We start from the raw sequence: 20,429 nt of genomic DNA on the forward strand, positions 1-20,429 counted from the left end.
AGCCGTCTCCAGATCTGTACATCTGAGCTGGACAACATTTAAGTTGAAGTCAACAAAACACAAACATCTGGGTGCGTTCTCCAGAACTAGACACATTATTGTAGATGGGACCACCAGAACCGAACTCCATAGTCTGTACGTGGCCACCGTAAACAGATACAACGTGCCAGATGAACCCACCAGAAACAGACATACGATTCTACCTGTTATCACTAGAAGTAGACTCAATACTCCAGCTGAGGCACTAGAACCAACACAACACTCCAAATATGTCATTCAAGAAGAGTCAAAATACTACAGCTGTTGCCTTCAGAGCAAGATACTCAGAGCGAAGCACAGTATTCTAGCTAATATGCCCAGAACCAGACACTCCGTACTCTGGAAGAGACCTCCAGCACTAGATAGAATGCGCCAGATGTGTCTCCAGACCTAGAAGCTTGCTCCAGATGTGCCCTTTGGATCTACACACCTTACCGTACAGTAACAGTGCCAGCTACCATGAACATTAGGTTTACTCAACCGTGATGAATAAAGGAGGGGCCAGAAGGTGTTATACGCGCTTCGGGCTATTTCACACATAGTTGCGTCAGAGTCCGCCCTTGTTTACTCAAAGCTGCTGCCAGGCCTTCCAGGGTGCGAGGAGTCTTGTTCTGACACCTAAGATGCAGGGGCTTCGCCCTACGTGTTAGAGTAAGTCAAAGAAAAATAAAATATTTATAAAATTTTATTTTTCTGTGACTGGCTCTGGCTGGCATGCCTGTGTAGGAAGGGGCGGGGCCATGACAGGGAGGAGCGGTGGGCACTTTGAAGTGCACATGTAAGTTTGGCTGGCCGTCTTAGGCCGGCCAAACAGACATGCGCACTTCTGTTTCTCTGACCCAGCTGTGTACACAGCCGGGTAGGAGAAAAGCCACAGACTCCCAGGCACTGCCTGAGTGGGAGACCAGGCTGCTCAGACCAATCCTGGCACTGTTGTCATAGCATGTAAGCAGCGTCTGGATTGGGTGGGGAACCTGTGCTTTCCAGTGACTGCGTAGGAGAGAAGCACAGAGGAGGGCGTCGGCATCAGGAACAGGTTCCTTTTTTTTTCAATTATTATTTTTTCCCTCGTTCCCCGTCCCCCCACTTGCTTTCTGTGGCCGCCGCCACTGCTAAGATGCCCAGGTGCTCATGGACGTTGATACAGCAAAAAGGCCAGGGGTACTGGAAGTGACCTCACACACCCTTTGACCATAATGATATCACAGGAAGTGACGTTATAAGACTCTTGACCTTAAATCTTCACAGGAAATCATGTCAAATGACCTGAACCCTGAAGATATCAAACTAATAAACATTACCGCGGTTCTATAATAATAAGTGCGTGATTCCTATAACAACACAACACAGAGAAATGTGAAATTTAAGTGCCACCTACAATAGAGAAATGATAAGAGTTGCCAGGAGAACATGACTCGTTTCTCTTTGCATTGCATTAAAAAGGAGGTGTTCACCTGACTAGGCTATAGCACAACCAAACAAAAAACACAGCACTCAGAGCTGAAATGATTTATACCACAGACAAGTATTGTTTTATAGCAAAACACACAAGATGATGGATGGAATGTTGCAAATTGGCAAAACATTCACCCCCAGTCACAGATATGGGTTTAATCCATCGTTATTTTGCTCACCACGCGACCCCAGTTCAGACATGGCCATATGCAAATCAGTCTTGACCCTGTGCCTGATGGGAACAGTCCAGCCCTTAGTGCCAAGCCAGGCCCTCTCTGGCCCGGAAACAAGCATCCTAGGACCACTTTTGGGGTTTCACCCCTCTTCAGCCAGGATAGCTTGACTCCAGTGGCGTAGTGTTTTATTGCGCCCTTCATGTATACCGCAATTAGAAATGTATTGATAAATTATAGAGGAGGGGAAAAAAGAGATAAGAAAACAATCTTAGTTATAGCCACAGACATTTATTTAAATGAACCAAATATGTATCATGAACTATAGCATTGGCTCCGATTGTTCCTTATGGTTAGTGCATAATGATTGATGATGATTTCAAGGCGCTATCACTCGTGCAAAGCAAAGAGGTAAAAGATTTTTTCAACACATCATGTTTCATGTAGTCACAATAATGAAACATAGCTGCAACTAGTTTAAAAATGTGTTTGTAGTTAAACTTTTTATTTAATCAAAAGAATGTGCATTGCGGTTCTGAATGCATTTATTTATGTTAGGAAAACTAAAGTGGAATGTCCTGGTTCTAATGGGAGCTGAAGAAAGTAACCACTGCTCGTCAAGAAGACACTGTTTACCTTCTGTTCTTGCGGTGGGATCTGGTGCTCTTTGCCAAGTGGTGGGCATAACTCTTGCCCTGAATTGTAGGGAAAGAGGCGAGCGAGGGATTGCGCTGGCGCCGTGCACCAAGGCTTCCCACCAGAATGCTGCACCATCATTTTCCCCATTGGTATCCTGTGCCAAGAATCACCATCAGTATGCCAACACCAACATCTTGGATGAGTGTCCTGTGTGCCATGTATTGTATTACAAGGGAAGCTTGCTCTGCTACTACCCTTGCAGCACATGTGCTGTATGTGTGAGAGGAAGCCTGCACTGCTACTACCCTTGTAGCACATGTTCTGTATGTTTGAGGGAAGTCTGGACTGCTACTAACTGCCCTTGCAGAACCTGTTTTGTATGTGTGAGGGGAACTTGCACTGCTGCTACCCCCAACACCTGTCTTGTATGTGTGAGGGAAGCTTGCACTGCTGCAACCCCCAGCACCTGTCCTTTATGTGTGGGGGAAGCCTGCAGTGCTGCTACCCTTGCAGCATGTCTTCTTTATGTGTGAAAGAAGCTTGCACTGCTGCTACCCTTGCAGCACCCGTCCTGTATGTGTGAGGGAATCTTGCACTGCTGATACGCTTGCAGCACCTGTCCTGTATGTGTGAAGGAAGCTGCACTGCTGCTACCCTTGCAGCACCTATTCTGTATGTGTGAGGGAAGCTTGCACTGCTGTTATTCTTGCAGCATCAGTCTTGTATGTTTGAGTGAAGCTTGCACTGCTATTTCCTTTGCAGAACCCGTTCTGTATGTGTGAGGGAAGCTTGTATTGCTGATACACTTGCAGCATGTGTTCTGTATGTTTGAGGGAAGTCTGCACTGCTACTAACTGCCCTTGCAGAACCTGTTTTGTATGTGTGAGGGGAACTTCACTGCTGCTACCCCCAACACCTGTCCTTTATGTCTGGGGGAAGCCTGCAGTGCTGCTACCCTTTCAGCATGTCTTCTTTATGTGTGAAAGAAGCTTGCACTGCTGCTACCCTTACAGCACCCGCCCTGTATGTGTGAGGGAAGCTTGCACTGCTGTTATTCTTGCAGCATCAGTCTTGTATGTTTGAGGGAAGCTTGCACTGCTATTGCCTTTGCAGAACCCGTTCTGTATGTGTGAGGGTAGCTTGTACTGCTGATACACTTACAGCATGTGTTCTGTATGTTTGAGGGAAGTCTGCACTGCTACTAACTGCCCTTGCAGAACCTGTTTTGTATGTGTGAGGGGAACTTGCACTGCTGCTACCCCCAACACCTGTCTTGTATGTGTGTGGGAAGCTTGCACTGCTGCAACCCCCAGCACCTGTCCTTTATGTGTGGGGGAAGCCTGCGGTGCTGCTACCCTTGCAGCATGTCTGCTTTATGTGTGAAAGAAGCTTGCACTGCTGCTACCCTTGCAGCACCTGTCCTGTATGTGTGAAGGAAGCTTGCACTGCTGCCACCCTTGCAGTACCTATTCTGTATGTGTGAGGGAAGCTTGCACTGCTGTTATTCTTACAGCATCAGTCTTGTATGTTTGAGGGAAGCTTGCACTGGTATTGCCTTTGCAGCACCCGTTCTGTATGTGTGAGGGAAGCTTGCACTGCTGATACACTTGCAGCATGTGTTCTGTACGTGTGAGAGAAGCTTGCACTGATGCTACCATTGCAGCACATGTCCTGTATGTGTGAGGGACGCTTGTGCTGCTGTTACCCTTGCAAAACCTGTCCTGTATGTGTGAGAGAAGCTTGCACTGATGCTTCCTTTGCAGCACACGTTCTGTATGTGTGAAGGGAGCTTTCACTGCTGTTACCCTTGCATCACTTGTCCTGTATGTGTGAGGGAAGCTTACACTGCTGTTACCCTTGCAACACCTGTCCTGTATGTGTGAGGGAAGCTTACACTGCTGCTACTCTTGCAGTTCCCATTATGTATGTGTGAGGGAAGCTTGCATTGCTGTTACCCTTCACCTGTCTTGTATGTGTGAGGGAAGCTTACACTGCTGTTACCCTTGCAACACCTGTCCTGTATGTGTGAGGGAAGCTTACACTGCTGCTACTCTTGCAGTTCCCATTATGTATGTGTGAGGGAAGCTTGCATTGCTGTTACCCTTCACCTGTCCTGTATGTGTGAGGGAAGCTTGCACTGCAGTTACCCTTGCAACACCTGTCCTGTATGTGTGAGGGAAGCTTGCACTGCTGTCACCCTGGGAACACCTGTCCTGTATGCATGAGGGAAGCTTGCACTGCTGTTACCCTTGGAACACCTGCTTATATTGTGCACGCTGCCTTGCTACTACCCCCCACCCTGCCCCTCCCCCGCCTCGCCGCACTGCCCTGCAACACTCCCTCCAGGAGCCGCCACTGTGTGTGAGGGAAGCTTACAGGGCGGCTACTTTTGGAGCTCGCTTCCTGTATCCATGGCAGACTCCGGCTTGCAGTTTGCATGAAACCGCGCCTTTCACTGGCACGAAGCCAATGCTTGTCGAGACTTTACATAGAAACATGGGTTACAGTAAAGCACAGCCTGACTGTCCTTGCAGAGCACAGGAGTCCCGCCCAGCACTCCCCGGAACCTTATCACGTCACGCACGAGGAGGCACTTCTCGGCACGTACATGGTGCACTGTTTGACACTTATGCACGGAGATAAACAAATGTGGCTTAAGGGCCAGAGCCGCGGACTTTGAAGCTGGGGAACCAGGTTCGAGTTCGGCGGGAGCTGAAGCGTCCTATGATTCTGGGCAAATCACTTCATCTCCCCCCGCCTAGATATGAATGTGCCCGTCGCTAAGGCGACTGGTTCTCGTGTAAAGCGCTCTGATACCCTCGGGTCGGGGTCGCGCTATATAAACTGCAAAAATAACATTTTAAAAATGCCCCTGTGGAAAAATACTCAAAGCGTGCAGATGTTAAACTGCTTGGGTCTTCCCCACAGACAAGTAGTGCCTTGAAGCTATAGATTCAAAGAGCTCCGACACTTCATTCTTCCCGCCTGCCTTCATCCCTTCTTGTTACACCTCCTTTCCGTCGCCCCTGCCCTTTATGTGTGTTCATCCTTTCATTCATCCACCCTGGCCTTCGCTGCTTCCATGCTGGGTCCCCAACTTCTACCAGTCAATCCCTCCTCGCTGCTCCCCTTCCTTCTCACCTCCCCCACCCCCCTTCTCCCGTTCCCTCCATCCATTCACTACTTCCCTCCGTGTCTTTCTTATTGGATTCTACGGTTATGTCTTCCAGCCTTGTGTCTTCCCGTGTTCCTTCGCTGCCTCTCCTTCTCTCCTTCACTGGTTCCTTGCTCTATATCTCCCTCCTCGCCCACTTCGTTTCTCGACCCCTTCTTTCTTGTCTTCAATTCCCTCCTTTCCCTTGCAGTCTCTCCTTTACCCCTCTCCCCCATCTTGCCCCCTTCTTTCACTCTTTCTCTTATTCCTAAATACATTATGTTCTCTGTTTTACCTCTTCAAATTGTTTTCTTCCCCTCGTCGTCCATCTCCCCCCACCCAAAAGACTGTCACTTTTCTCCTCCTCTCCCTCCCTCCCTCCTCTGCTCCTCCCTCCCCCCCCCCCTGCCCTCCATTCCTATATCACTGTGGTCCGTGGAAGGGACAGATGCCGCCGAGAGTGTCTCTGTCTCTCTTGCTCTCCTCTGCACACCACTCTCCCCTGCAGTCTCTCAGATGGACCCGCGCTCTTTTTACCGGCACATCTTTCGGAAGCAGTTGGTCTGCAGGTCTCACGCCTCATCTCTTTTGCCTTCAGTGCCCTCTTTTCGCACTCTTCTGCGCCTACTTTACTTGCATTTCCTTAATTTCACCCCCCCCCCCGCACAACACGCCCACTCAGCTGTAAGCACTGCGGCTTCTTTAACCTCCACACTTCCAGTATTTTGACAGCTGTCTGCCTCCTTCACGCGCACTGTTGAATATAAACACAACCGGCGCATCTGACCAACGGGCTGCGCGCTCTGCAGAGAGGCCAAAAATTGGATGAGCATGTAATACGAACTACGCCTGAGTAATATGTTGCATGAAAAAAACACACTACAGAAAAACAACTTCCCGGACGAAACACATTCTCGTAAAAAAATGCAAAATCAAGTAAACCATGAAATGTAAAAGGGAACAACATCTCTGTTCCCAGGCTGAGCAGTCGGTGCGTGTTTTGCCAGCTGTCACTGGTGGTGGGGAACAAGAGTGGGGGCTGGAACATTTACGGAGGGGGCACTGACCACACCGACACTCCCTCGCCCCCAAGAGAGGACTCTATCTGCACCCTACGTCAGTTGTTTCACTAAAAGGTCCCCGGCGTTGGGTTTTAAGGCTACACAAACAAGGCATTACCCCCTTCTCAGCCGGTAGCAATATCACCTGCTTGTAGTGCACAGAAACAGCTAATCCCATGGGGAGCGCTGTACAGGTGTCATCACTGCATTGCCTACAGTCATACCTGTCCCGCTGAACGACTAATGCGGGTGGCAGTTCCTGTCCCCTCTACCTGTCAGCACTCCCTTCTGAATTTAGCGGGGTGGGAGGGGAGCGGTAGGCCCCGCCCTCCGGTCTCACAGAGGGCTCACCTGGGGAGGAAGGAGCCCGCTGAGCCCCACCCCACCCCTCCGTCTCCTGTCAGCCCCCTCCTTTCCCTGGCGTGTGTCTCTCCACCCTCTCTCTCCAGTATAAATAACCCGGCCGCCGCCACCTGCCTCAGAGCGCAGTCTTTCCACAGAGGAATCCTGCAAAGAGCTGCTTTAACCCCACGAGGCTTAAACGACGAGCCTGATCTCCGCGCTTCCGCCGACGCCAACATGATCTTTGACAAGGTGAAGCGGTTCGTGCTGACCCTGGACTGCCCGGAGCCGGACTCCCCGCCCGTCTTCAGCGGCGGGGACACCGTGACCGGCCGGGTGCTGCTGGAACTGGAGGCCGAGGCCAAGGTGGAGTCCATCAAACTCCACGCCCAGGGCCTGGCCCGGGTCCACTGGACCGAGTCCCGCAGCGCCAACTCCAACGCAGCCTATAGCCAGAACTACGTGGACGAGGTGGTGTACCTGGACCACCAGGAGGCGCTGCTTCACACAGGTGAGAGGGGATCCCACTGGCATGGGTTGGCATGGGTGGGCATGGGTCAGGGCCACCAAGAGCCGAGGAATCACCCACCAGGCTGACGAGGCCCTGGAAGAGATCTGTGTGCAAACTGCTGATCAGACGTTTGCGTCGCCGCAGGGCGCTGACTTAGCCCTTCATCCTTATAATGTTGAATACAAAAACACTACCCTTGACGTTTAATAAAGCATTTATTGGTAACGCACCATGACATATTTTCTACTGCACTACATAACACAGCTAATGTTCCACCCAATAGCCCATTACAAAAAGAGAATGAATAAATGAATACATACAGAAACAAAATGTGCTCAAACCTGCAGGTGTGATGTTTTGCGGCGTAGTCCGAAATGTATCCAGTTTCCACGAACACTCGCCTCAGAATCCACACTTGGTTTAAAGCTGTCTGTTCAGGACTAGTGTGAACACGCTCATGTTTGTTAGGGATCAGATGCAATATACGAGCTCACCTGAGCTATTTACGCAGTGCAACGAAATCTTAACATACGACTCTGTAGTAGGGTTGAGAATGTTTTTAAAATGTTCCTATTTCAAGAAAATATGCGAAGTGAGGGGAACAAAAGAAGTGACCTGTTCAGGATCACACCGTTTGGGAAAGGGGAGATTGGGGCGCCGGGCTCCTTACTTTACAGTCTATAAAATTTGCCTGGCTGATACTGCCAGTTTATAAACTGTATTAATTTGTATAACTTTGCAAGGCACCGCGGTTGGTATGACCCGCTGCCCCTTGTGGGTAACTATATAGGAGGTGGCATTAGCGGGTCTATTTTCAGTACCACGAGCCGAGACGTAGACGGTGCCGCACGAAGGGGCACACGTGATGCAGGGAGAACATTTCGACTTGTGACCGGTCTGCGCTGCTCGCAGGATTATGCGGCACGTGCTAGATAGAAAGAAGCCCGCCTCAGTCAGCGCGAGAGGGCGCCTGTCCGTCATTGCTGGCACGCGCACACCAGAGTTGAGAAAATTCTGCACACTTTACCGGAAACTCGCACTACAGACCTGAAATATAGACAGAACACTGTATGACCAATCGGCCACAGCCCGAAATGTAAACTGAACCCCTCCCTCTGACAATTTGATGAAATGAGTGTCGTTTCTAGCGGGGAAGTTGGCGTCGTTCATCCTTTCGTGGTCGATAAATCTAGAACATTTATATATCACCTGCCATTGAGGTACCAAAGCCAATTTTCCTGAGGCCAGTGCCATATAGATGTTTTGTATGGATTTATTTTGGGTTCAGCCGAAATCCTGCATTTCGGTCTCAGATTTGCACCTATGGACAAACATTCTATTGAAAATCGGTTTTTTAAACAATAAAAAAAAATGTTTTAGATTCTATCTCACATGTTATATAATCGGATTGAAAGGCATCTGTGCAGTTTCTTTAATCAACTGATTGACGTTTCTGACAGCTGAGCTCAGAAGAGCAAACACGTGACAGGAAACGATGACAAACACGGACGTCAACTTATGGTGTCTTGTGTTTTTTTCTTTTTTCAGATAACGACTCCCTCACGGTCCTGCAACCTGGAAGCCACGAGTTCCCGTTCAGCTTCCAGTTGCCAGAGTAAGTTCTGTCAACTACTAGAAATTGACTTTGGCATACCTGGTAACTCACACGGTGCCACAGTGTGACACACGATATCGGCCCCCATTGCACGGTCTCCTGGTGAGGAGCCGAAATCACACGGTGGCAGAGAAAACGAGCTAAAAAAAAGCCCTGTGGCGGCTGGTATATGTAAACGGGGTTGGGGGGGGGGGGCGGTCTAGACGACGGAATAGGTATAATTAAATAAATAAATAATACCTATTCTGTCAACTTCCTCGCCGCACCCTGCTCAGCCACAGCACTCTGCTCAGCCCCACCACCGCACCGCGCTTACCTGTGCTGGCCGCCACTGTGAAAACCACTGTAAATACTGGTTCTCCAGCTCGTTTTCCGAAGCTTTGAACTGCCATTAAGGGGTGTGTAAATGCCCCGGGACATCGGCACCAGACTCAGCAAGCTGGGAGGAGGGGCTTGGGGGCGGGGTGGGGTTCAAAAGTGCCTCCTAAGAACTTCTCAGCATGTTTGTGACCGAGTGTCCTCTCCCAAACTTTACATTTAGACCCTTCATTTTGATAGCTTGCACAATTTAATGGTGGGTTCGTAATAAAATGTCATATGTGCAAGACGATGCGATGATACCACATAGGGCACCAGCGAGTGACGCTGTTAAACATGAGTTATCGGTATCAAAGTTTAAACCTTATTTCTGTTTACTTCTTTCTTCCGTAGAACCCTGGTGACGTCATTCGAAGGGAAGCACGGCAGCGTGCGGTACTGGGTGCAAGCCAAGCTGCACCGGCCCTGGGCCATAGTGAAGAAAGCCAAGGTGGACCTCACCGTTCTCGAACCCATCGACGTCAACACGCCCGCCCTGCTGGTGAGTGCGGGGGACTCTCTGGGGTGGTGTGGTCACAATAAGGCAGATTTGATTAAATAATAAAAACAACGGTCACTATTGACCTATGTGAAAGAAACGATACTCCAGGCATGTCCCTCAATCGACCACGAGAGCCGGATCCAAGCCACATTGTCATGAGAACCTCTGACCATGTAAATGATTTCCAATTCAATTCCATGTAAATATGGCTTTGGTAAAAGTTAATCTTGAAGGCAGTCTTTGTAGACCAGTGTTTTATAACTCCACTGCCGGCCTTCTGGTGGCATTCAGTTTTTTCTGTGGCCATCCTGAAACGACTGACTAAGCTCGGTCAATTTCCATGTAGGCGTTCAGTACCCGCCAACGTTCTAAGAGCGTATGAGGGATTGATGTCCATTCCATACATGTCATTGGCTGTTCTTCAGATGGATGCTGGTTGTGGTGGGTCAGTGTGTCTCACAGGGTGCCTAAATGCCCCTCTTCTTCCTCTCCAGGCTCCTCAGGCGGGTACCAAGGAGAAGAATGCCCAGGCCTGGTATTGCCGTCTTGGGCAGGTTTCTGTGACGGCCAAGATTGACCGTAAAGGCTACGCACCAGGTAACTTCAACTTAAAACACTCCACCTGTTCACCTAATGTCCCCGTCCAAAGAACTTGTGGTTTCTCATGCTCCATACATCTCTGCCAGAATTCCTTGTATTGCCCAAAGCTTAAAAAAAAAGTCTTATTCAGTAATTTAAGCACAATGTACCCCTTCCGGTTTGCCCTGTGATTAGTGTTTTTTTTTCTCAATAACTCTACCAGCTCATATGTTTAATGAGTTCTGTTATCTCTCTACATTTTGCGCCTAACATGGCTGCTCTCTTAGTTGTTTACATGTCCCAGAATCCCTTAGATTCTGATTATTTAGATTTCAATGGTAATAATATTTTAATGAGGAATTACAACCATGGTTGGTGGGCAAAGTTGGGTTCAGTGGTGGTGGTAATGGGGTTCGCGTGGTAAGCATACACACTCCTGAGGTCTTCACCAGCCTAGCTATAAAATCCCACAAACTGAGTAGGTCATCGTATCCTCTTCTCAGCAGCACGGGCACTTCATTAACCACAAGTATTTCTCTCCTCCTCCCTAGGGGAAGTTATTCCAATCTTTGCTGAAATCGACAACGGCACTTCCAAGTCAATTGCGCCCAAGGCCGCCATTATCCAGACGCAGACCTTTGTCGCCCGGGGGACCACGAAGCAGAAGAAGATTGTGGTGGCAAGCTTTGATGGTGATGCCGTGGCCCCCAGAAAGAGAGAGATCTGGCACGGGAGAGCACTGAAGGTCCCACCCCTCAGCCCGTCCATCACTCGGTGCCGAATCGTCCGTGTAGAGTACTCACTTAAGGTAAGTTCAGTATTAGCTCCCCGGATGGGAGGCTGAAGGTATTGATGGAGGCGGTGGGTTGTGTTAAAGAGAAGAAGGCTTTGCCAGTCATAGGCTTTCAGCAGAATCCTCCTTTGCTTGCCTTTTCCTTCAAATTGGACGACATGTTTCGACCCATCGCGCATTAACCATTAGTGGAAGTGGAATTATTAACATTTTCATGAGTGGTGGGACTTCTAAAAGAGCCTTCCTGTGTAAAGGAAAAATGCTCTTCTCCCATTCCTGCATCTCTAACAATCACCAACAATCTGCGTTCTAGAATGTTCCTCTGTTTGATGTCGGCTGGGGTTTGGTGATCTATTGTGACATCATTCACCCGACAGGCCTATAAAGGGCTTACAAGCAATTTTAGTGAGTTCCTTCCTTCCCTTCTAACTCCCCCAAAGGAAGAAATAAGAAAACAGAGGGAATATCAGCTAAAATCACATTTGGTAGTCAAGGGGGTCCATTGAATATTGTCAAGTTTCTCTTTGAATCGGTTGATATTGAGTAATAACGAGTGTTTTTCCATATCTTCGTTTCATAAAGGTTTGTGTTGAAATCCCAAGTACCTCAAAGCTACTCTTGGAGCTACCGCTGGTGATCGGAACAATCCCGTTGCAACCGTTTGGCAGTCGGTCGTCTAGCATCGGCAGCCAATACAGCGTCAATCTGGATTGGTTACGCATGACCATCCCCGAGCAGCCTGAGCGTAAGTATTATTTTCACTCTCTAGGTTAAAAATTCTTTAATCTAAGAAGAAGCTGCTATTTAAAAGGGTTATTAGGGCGTGGTTTCACTATTCGTGACATCATAAATTGCTTATCTTTTTCTGTATCATTCTCAACAACTGTTTCAGTTTTGTCCATTACATTATCAACTAAGACTTGGTCAATGCCCATGACCTAATCAAGAATTGCTTGCCTATTCGATTCTGTTTGACCGCTTAATAATAGTCGATGACTTCAAACGTGGTCCAATAGTCGTCCATGATATAGACTATGGCTTGTTCGTTGTCATTGATTTAACAACAATGGCCTGATCACGGCCAAATATGTAAACAAAGGCTTGATGGTGTCCACTTTGCCATCAATGACCAGTTGGTGATTGTCTGTGCCGCCATCGTGGCTTGTTTGCTGTCTGTCCTGAACCTGGGAACCACAGCTAAATTATAAATGTTTTAGTGCTACTCCAAAAATCTATTCATATAGAGTAAACAAAAAGTGTCCTGTAGGTGTCGTAAAAGTAAAGATGCAAGCGATATCAGAATTGTTCTTGATCGATAAGGATGTTGGCGATACTCTTCCTCTAACCTAAGGTCTGTTTTGCCCTCCAGCGCCCCCGGACTACTCCATAGGGTCCGATGAGGACTCCGAGCACAGCCTGTCCCCTCCGTTCCACGGTGACTTCAGTGGCATGTTGGAGGGGCCGTTCTACGCCTACATCCAGGAGTTCCGGAACCATCCTCCACCCTTGTACTCCGAGGTGAGCGCTACTCTTGACGCCTACTTTCACCATACATCCTCCTCCGTGAGCGACATCTGTAGGGTTCACACTTCCAACTATCCCTAAGAATTTGTGAAATGTCCTCCTGGTCTTCCTAACGCTCTTGTTTTTCGTCCTTCGTAGGTTGACCCAAACCCGATCAACCCCCTGAGGCCACGCTGCATGACCTGCTGACGATCCAGCGGTGAGATGGCGTAGAAATAGAATGAGTATCCCAGTTGGGAATGAAGACACGAGGGTTCTGGCCTCGCGCAGCCGAAGAGCACGGCCATGGGCATTGAGTCCCACTACCAGACGTAGAGCGGTCTGTGGCGGCGGCTCTTCCTTCAGGCCCAGGCGACCACAAGGACTGGTGTGTTGACGCCATGACTGACAGGGTGTGTAGCACCGTGGGCCCAACAGTTCACAACACAGGTGGAACGCACCGGACTCTGTGACGTATACATTGTTTATTGGAATTACTGGTTGACGTAAGAAGCTTTTGTTGATAGAAGACACTGCTGTTGATGTAAAAGCTGCCACTGATGTAAAAAGTGCAGCTGACGTCAGAGGCTTCTCTCTAGGCACCGCCATTGTGCAGCCTTCAACAGCGAATATAAGCTCAGGGGACAGGGAGAACCCAGCGGGGCAAGGTGTGGCGGAACCTCGGACAGGAACAGTCCAGATCTTTTCAAGAAGAATTTGCACAAGCCTGCACTGTGTAAAACCAGCCGAGAGGGGGCGCTAGGTCAGAGCTGTGCAGCTGTGGAGAACCTCCTTGTATGGAAAGGTTGAACCCCTCCTCTGTGACGTAACAAGGAAGGTGTCCATTACATTCTTTTTTACAAAACAATAACAGCGGACCAATTTCCGAACTAAAATGCAGAAAATGTAAATGATTTTCAGACGAACTTTGTAAAGGAACCTGAAATACTGTACTGGTGTAAAACTTGAAAATGCCTCATCGCATGTGTATGTAATGTAGGAGGTGTAAAACACAAAGTGCCGCATAAGTATGTAAAACTTGGTACACTGGAAGTGGAGTACAGAAATGTATCACACAGTATTATGTAAAAATAAGGAATATGCCTTTAAAATGTTTCAGTAATGAAAACAGTTTGCCATTGTTTTTATGAAGATACTGCCTTAGGGGAGGGGCCTGGAATGGGCATTATGTGCACTACTAGCATCCCTGTGTGGCCTAGTGCATAAGATAGCTCGGTGACCCAGGCGAAAGCTGCATAGGAAAGGTACATGGAGTACCAAGACCTTTTGCTAATAGCCCCGTTACAGATTACTTGAAGCGCCTAAACGCTCCAAAAAGTACGATATGCGCTAGAATTACACAAATATAGCACCTTTATGTTCACTTGTTTTGTATTACTTTTTGCTTTAATGTTACAGAGATGTTGTTTTCCTCACAAATGTGGTATTATGTGATTTTTCGTTTTGTAACTTTGTTAATAAATGTTTGATCTTAATTCATCTTGTTGAGTCTTGTCTATAAGGAGAATTTATGGCCAGACTAGAACTTCAGCCTGTTGTCCCTGCTTACGCTGTACACACGATTCCAGCTTTACCTAGTGTAAAGTACCAATGGCCCCTGGGGGGGCACATCGGGGGAGAAGTAGGGGGCAGAGGCGCACTGACATGGGGGTGGGGGGGGGGGAGGGGACGAGTTGGGGGTGGGAGGAAAGATACTCTTAATGAACACGGGGACCCGTAATGAACAGTCATTGTTGATTTGGAAAATAATAAAAAATGTTTCAACAGTGTTAAGACCATTCTAGAAACCCCCCCAAAAAAAGTACCAATGGCCCCCTGTCTGAATAAAAAAAAAAATATTAAATAGGCTTTAAAAATCCTGTATCTAAATACTTTCTCTACTTTATATGGGCACAGGCTTGACATGGAAAGGCTCCGTTACCTTCCACCTCCTAGGGGTGTGCGACACTTGAGATTTTAATTTGGGAGTGGGGAGGAGGGAATGAACATACGTTAGACCGATTACCCGAAATACTCTTGATTGATATGTCGAGTAACTTTTCTCTAAGAAGGTATCCCTCCCACAAAAAAATCACACAAAATATGGCAGGGATGGATTGAGGAGAAAAGTTCCCTTGGTGAGAGATTTTTCAAGTCCAACCAGTATCGCATGTGTAAAATGTTGCAATATGGAGCAAATTTCTTACACTTCAACTTAAGTGAAATTCTGAAATTATTTAAGATTACACTGGTGTTAAAAATTTGAAACCCGCCTACTCCTTCCCTCGAGTCTGTTCCAGACTCTGGGGCTTGACCTCATTGGGCCCTAGACATAGTCATCCGGATGATGGCTTTGGACTGGACTAATAGTCAGATGACGCCTTCAGGCTAGACAGAAAACTGCAGATTAGAAATATAGACAATATTCCGCAGATGTGTATATATAATACTCCAAGTGGGAGCTTCAGGGCTGGACACGCCTCTCAACATGAGGGCTCTGAAAATAAAGACTGTACTCCAGAAAAGACCCATAGACATGAATGTAATATTGCAGAGGGCGGATCAGAACTGGTTACAATTTCCCAGGTGAGGCCTGCTGTTAAAGGCATGATCCTTCAGAGAAGGGCTCTGGAATTGGAACAAATATTTTCATAAATTCTGCAATGTTACAGATAGGGTTTTTTTCATCATCATACTTTTTATTTCGGTAAAATACCATAAAAGAGATGCATAGTACAAATGTAAATAGGTGTTCTACCTTTAATACCCCAAGCTAGTCTTCAAGATGGGCACAGTACTCCAGAAGAGGACTCCAGAACTTCATACAGTGGTGCTGGACCGCCATCGGAACGTAGCATAATACTCTAGACGTCGCTTCAGAAGTGGACACGATACTGCGACTGTCTCCTCCAGAATTAGACACAGTACCCACATTTGGCTTTGAGAATTAGATGCAGTTGTTTTGATAAAACCTTAGTTCCCACTGATCCACAAAGAAACTTTGTCCAATCACCACAAAGAAGAGAGGACAGAGTGGAGGGCGCTATGCCTAAGGGAGGCTGCGTATGCGTCGAAACCTCATTGGTGGAGGAGTCGCTTCGGCTTGTCCATATAGACACCACATACTGTTTGCAAACCGAATAACACACTTAGCATCGCAAAGTACTTTCGTTAGCACCTCTTACTGAACCCTTTCTTAAAACAATCTATTATGAGCGGGGCGAGCGGCTTGTGTGAGAAGCAACGTATCTGTCGGATACATAAACCCTACTACTCCGAACCCTCTGAGGGTCACAGCAAGCTCGCACCCCAATGAAGTCTCTGGAAGTAAATTTTAGGGTGGCCGCAAATTGGGTCACCAATAAGTGATAGGGTCATCGATAAAGGCTTTGGATACAAATACACACACACATATGTTTAGTTACATGTTTGGTTATCATCGCTTTATATGTTTAGATCTAGATATATACAAACATAAAGCGTAGGGGGATGGGATGCTGCAACGCCCCCAAAATAATCATGCAGAAGGTGAATGGGCGATAAAGATACCTTTGCACTTTGCTTATCACATTAGCTGTGCTTTCACGCACAACAGTCAAATATCTGCTATGCCTTCTGACAAATTGCCGCTTATTCTTTTAACATTACACTGTTAACTTTTCTTTCTCTGACTGTAAAGTGAGAAGAATTTGAAAAGAGAACTTTGTGTCAATCTTACTGAGGCACAGGAACTGTGAAAGAAAAGGCTGTATTTTTTTTCTCAACACAGGAACATTTAAATACTTGTAAATAATCAGTACAAATATGTCAAATTATATAAGCAGTTTGGAAAGTGCACAACTTAAGCGCATTTTTCTTGTAATGTTGAAGTGTGATGGAAACAAAGGTTTTATTAGAATCAAGACATTTCAAGAGACTTAAAAAGGTGATGTGCAAAGGATGCATATTTGCAGACACCCGATTCCCACACATTGTTGTTTGCGCGCTGTCTAGTTCTATCAGTAAAACTGTATGTTGGTGCAAATTTAGTTGCTACTCCAGTGGAAGATGTGCATCTGTAAAGGACGGTCCATTACCACCGATACACCATCATTTAGTAATATATTTGCAACACGCTGCTCCAACTTTCTCCATCGAGTACATAGTAACTCCCTTCCCACACTATTGCTTGATGGGCGTGGCTCATTTTCTACATCTGGTCTTTGTGTGACGCTTGGATTTTTCACAACCTCCGTGACTTCAGTGATGTAACATTGATGGCAGCACCCCCACTTTGAGAATTGTTCTAGCACCACAGACATACAAAGTCACATTTAAACATTCAAAGTAAACACCGCTGCTTTCATTGAAAGTCAGTTGTATACATCAATGTGTGTGCAAGGGGCTTGTCTGGTCTTGTCACAATCAGCAGCTGTGGTGGTGGAAGGGGGTGGTGGGAGAAATAGATGTAAGGCACAGAACCCATCTGCCCCCTCGACAAAGGTCCAAGACCACATTACCTATCAGTGAAAAGATGGAATCTGCTTCTGTTATGCGCCCGCAATCTTATGCCGTCAAGTCTCTGTAGAAGCTCGGGATGGTGAACAGTATCAAAGGGAAGGGCGAGTTCGAGTAATAGGTGAAATCCCTGCTGCTTCTGTGCCTCGGAACATACTAGAACCGGCTTTGGTAATCTTAAAGCAGGTTATTTTCTTTGGATGTAGGAATGTGTTTTGAGGCAGATCGTTCAATCGTTCTATCTTTTTGACTACAAACAGTCTGTGATTGGCCAGCGGTTAGAAGAATCTCTTGGCTCAAAGTCTGTTTGGTTAAGGGAGGGTTTTGTGTTAGGCGTTTAGAGTTTTTTCGGGAAAATAAATATAGTCAATGAGTTGTTGACTGTCCTGACGGGATTGGCTGCAGGGCTAGTCATAGACATGAGTCTGCAGGAAGTTCTGCTGGCCCTCAGGCATTTGCATCACCGAGGAAGGATGGATGACGCCTCGATGCGATTAGAGGTGAGCGACTGCAGACGTTCTTCTGTTTTGTTATCTATTAAACTGTATTGAGCCTCTGGAATTGTGGTTGAGCGTGGAAAGGGATGCAAAGAGAGTGAAATGGGTGGGTGAGACGTAATGCAGGTTTTCCCCCCAAACAGCAAGGCCCAGTGGCGAGGGGGCCCATAGCTGCACCGCCAAGGAATCGGGATGTCCGAAGGCTCTACCACTTCGAGCTGTTATGGCTGGCAGACACTTTTCCCTCTAAAATCTTCTAGCGGAGCTGTTGCTTGTGACGTTGAGGCCTCTCACCAGGTCTGAAGGTCCCTCAACAGCTCTCTCTATTCAGACTATCTGGCCTGTGTTAAGGGTGTGTGGCTACTCTCGGCTCTACACCCTGTAGGTAAGCTCTACAGGACATAGGGCAGGTCTCTCTGGAGCAAGGTAGCCACCAGGTCACAAGGAGGGTTAACTTTCATGGCTCCCCTGAGCTTTCCTTGCTACCAACTCATCGTCCTTGCAAAGAGAAGAAAACAAAGCATCCAAGCTACTCACAATTGAGAGGGTGAGGAGCAGCTCTTCCTGCGTGTGTGCACTGTGGAGAGATGGACAACGATCAGAAAGAATGTATATACACGGAAGATTATACATTGAGACACAAATATGCACTAGTGTAGAATCCAAAAAAGAACATACTTAAAGGAGTCAAGTAAACAGATATGTAGTGAAACGACCATAAGATAAGACGTATTAATGTAGGACAAACATAACATTTCATGAACACGCGATTGGACAATGACACAAACAGGCATCATCCCGCTGCGCATGCACAGGGTGGTGGGAAGACACAAAAAACAAACCTAAGCCATGGAGACATCCGTGGTGATACCCATCAAACAGAAGCCAGGAGTCCCAGGAGAAGGAGAGGAGCAACACACAGCAAGCTAAAGAGACACAACCATGAGAACAAGGAAGCGCACCCCTGACCAGTAGAATAAAACACTCTCAGGATCAGGGAATATCTTGAACACACGGTGGGAGCAGGAAGACACCGGCGGAAGCTGCGGCCCACCACACCTGGCTCCCCAAGGACCAGAGCATCATTTTGTTGCAACAACTCCCCACTAGCCATTCAAACACCCGAGACTGTGGAGCATAGTTTAAAAGACCATGATGTACCCCACTTTGGACAGTGCAGAATCAAGCTCTCCTCGTCGACAGAGGGGAGGGTGCACCCGGCTTCTGCAGAGATCTCGATTGGATCCGGGACGCGATCACCCGATCTACACACGCATATTCGCCCGGTGACAAATGTTTGCAGAGGTGGGAAGGTATCTGGTGACATCACCTGATGAATAGCTCCTCTGTCTGTGTCCACTCACTGTGGGAAGGCAGCTTTGTGCAGGGTTTGTTCTTAGACATGTTTACTTATGTTGTGGTGTAGGATAATAGACGGCAGGTTAAGAGAATTTGTTTCTGGTCTTCTGATTTTTATCTCCACAGTCCATTACCTCATGTGATTAAATGAACCTAGCGTCTGAACAGAAACAATACACTCCACAGACCCGCTTAAAAAGACTCTGGGGCTTTTTTACAAGCCCTGTGCACCGCTTGAACCTCACTTTTTGAGGCATTCTCGTGTTGCAGAGGGCTTCGCCATATCCACGAGGCCACGTAAAGCCACCCTGCGTGGCTTTTTATGGCCTTGTAGAGATGGAGTGAGGCCACGCAGCGCAAGTCCCTGCGTTGCTTCACACTACGATGGGGAGGAGCACCGTGGGCGTTTCGGTGGGAGTTCCCACACAACACCCATAGCATTTGACACATTCCCGGATTAAAAACAAGCTGAATGTGCAAAAAGCCTACACCTCCCAGGGGACATTATTTCTCCTGGGTTTTTCCTCTTTTTATGTATGCGGCCTTCAGCAGCACACAAAGAAAGAGGAAATCGCCTCCATTGATTGTTTTTGTGCAGGAAGGTACCCCTTTCTGCACAAAAACAATAATCCATACAATGCGAGCACCAGCGCAGCAACAGAAGTCAGGGATGCGCTGTATCCCAGCTATTGAGCATCGGATCTTACATCATTCTGTGCATCGCCACATGCTAATTTATTGAATTTACTATCACGTATTGCTGAAAAACGCCCGAATATCTTCACCAACTTATCCACAGGCTATTTTCATTGATTTAGGCTTGCACCTTTTAACTGTCCTGATGATGACCCTATTATTGTTTTTAAAGGATCGAAACGTCATCGACTAATGTAAACAGTTTGCACGTTAATCACACATGATAAAAAAAGTGCAGTTACTGTTTCTCTCTAAGCTTATTAGAAATTGTGCTCAATATTCCACAAGCTACCCCGTCTTGCCTGATATGTTTTTGTCCTAAATGTATTTGTTATGTGTTCATGGAGGATGCAGGATTGTGTCCCACGTAATTGGTACGTTTGTATTTTTGTTCTTTGACATTTTTGATTTATTAAATTGATTGTCCGGCTGGACACTCGCACTATAGTACTGATTCAAGTCTATAATTATCCTATTTACTCAACTGTTGCGTTTAAGGAGCACTGTTCTAATACTAAACTGTTACCCAAGGTCCTTATCTACCTTTTGGGTTTCCTTGTTTTTGTAAAAGTATCTCATAGATGCGTCGCACTCCTGCCCTTTTCTTTTGCCGTAGGGCAGTGCAACAGAAAGGCTTGCGGCGCTGCCCTACGCCAA

At 47.2% G+C, this 20,429-nt stretch overlaps 2 protein-coding genes across 3 annotated transcripts in view; one reads left to right on the forward strand and one right to left on the reverse strand.

The window, feature by feature from the left end:
* The window catches only part of PEX11G (peroxisomal biogenesis factor 11 gamma), a 507,211-nt gene that overhangs the window by 255,168 nt on the left and 231,614 nt on the right, over positions 1–20,429 (reverse strand). Inside the window, exon 2 of one of the 2 annotated variants that reach the window (XM_085637659.1) lies at positions 18,255–18,294. The exons of the other annotated variant lie outside the window; for it this stretch is intronic. The gene's annotated coding sequence lies outside the window, so the exon portion shown is untranslated. The remainder of the gene's footprint in view (positions 1–18,254; positions 18,295–20,429) is intronic. 2 annotated transcript variants of the gene reach the window in all.
* On the forward strand, positions 6,984–14,219 carry LOC146772327 (arrestin domain-containing protein 2-like). Its single transcript, XM_085640102.1, has 8 exons — positions 6,984–7,374; positions 8,923–8,989; positions 9,701–9,848; positions 10,343–10,445; positions 10,979–11,235; positions 11,803–11,965; positions 12,590–12,738; positions 12,883–14,219. The coding sequence occupies exons 1-8, from the start codon at positions 7,101–7,103 to the stop codon at positions 12,931–12,933; spliced, it is 1,212 nt and encodes a 403-aa protein (XP_085496228.1). The 5' UTR covers positions 6,984–7,100; the 3' UTR covers positions 12,934–14,219.

This window comes from Triturus cristatus, chromosome 12 (assembly GCF_964204655.1).
Source record: "Triturus cristatus chromosome 12, aTriCri1.1, whole genome shotgun sequence".
Taxonomy (NCBI): Eukaryota; Metazoa; Chordata; class Amphibia; order Caudata; family Salamandridae; genus Triturus; species Triturus cristatus.

What these genes read in the sequence shown, in the direction of transcription:
- LOC146772327 (XM_085640102.1), top strand. Translation starts at nt 7,101, where the DNA reads ATGATCTTTGACAAGGTGAAGCGGTTCGTGCTGACCCTGGACTGCCCG. An exon ending in GGAGGCGCTGCTTCACACAG is followed by an intron (nt 7,375 to 8,922) that starts GTGAGAGGGGAT and finishes TTCTTTTTTCAG; the next exon opens with ATAACGACTCCCTCACGGTC. An exon ending in TCAACACGCCCGCCCTGCTG is followed by an intron (nt 9,849 to 10,342) that starts GTGAGTGCGGGG and finishes CTTCCTCTCCAG; the next exon opens with GCTCCTCAGGCGGGTACCAA.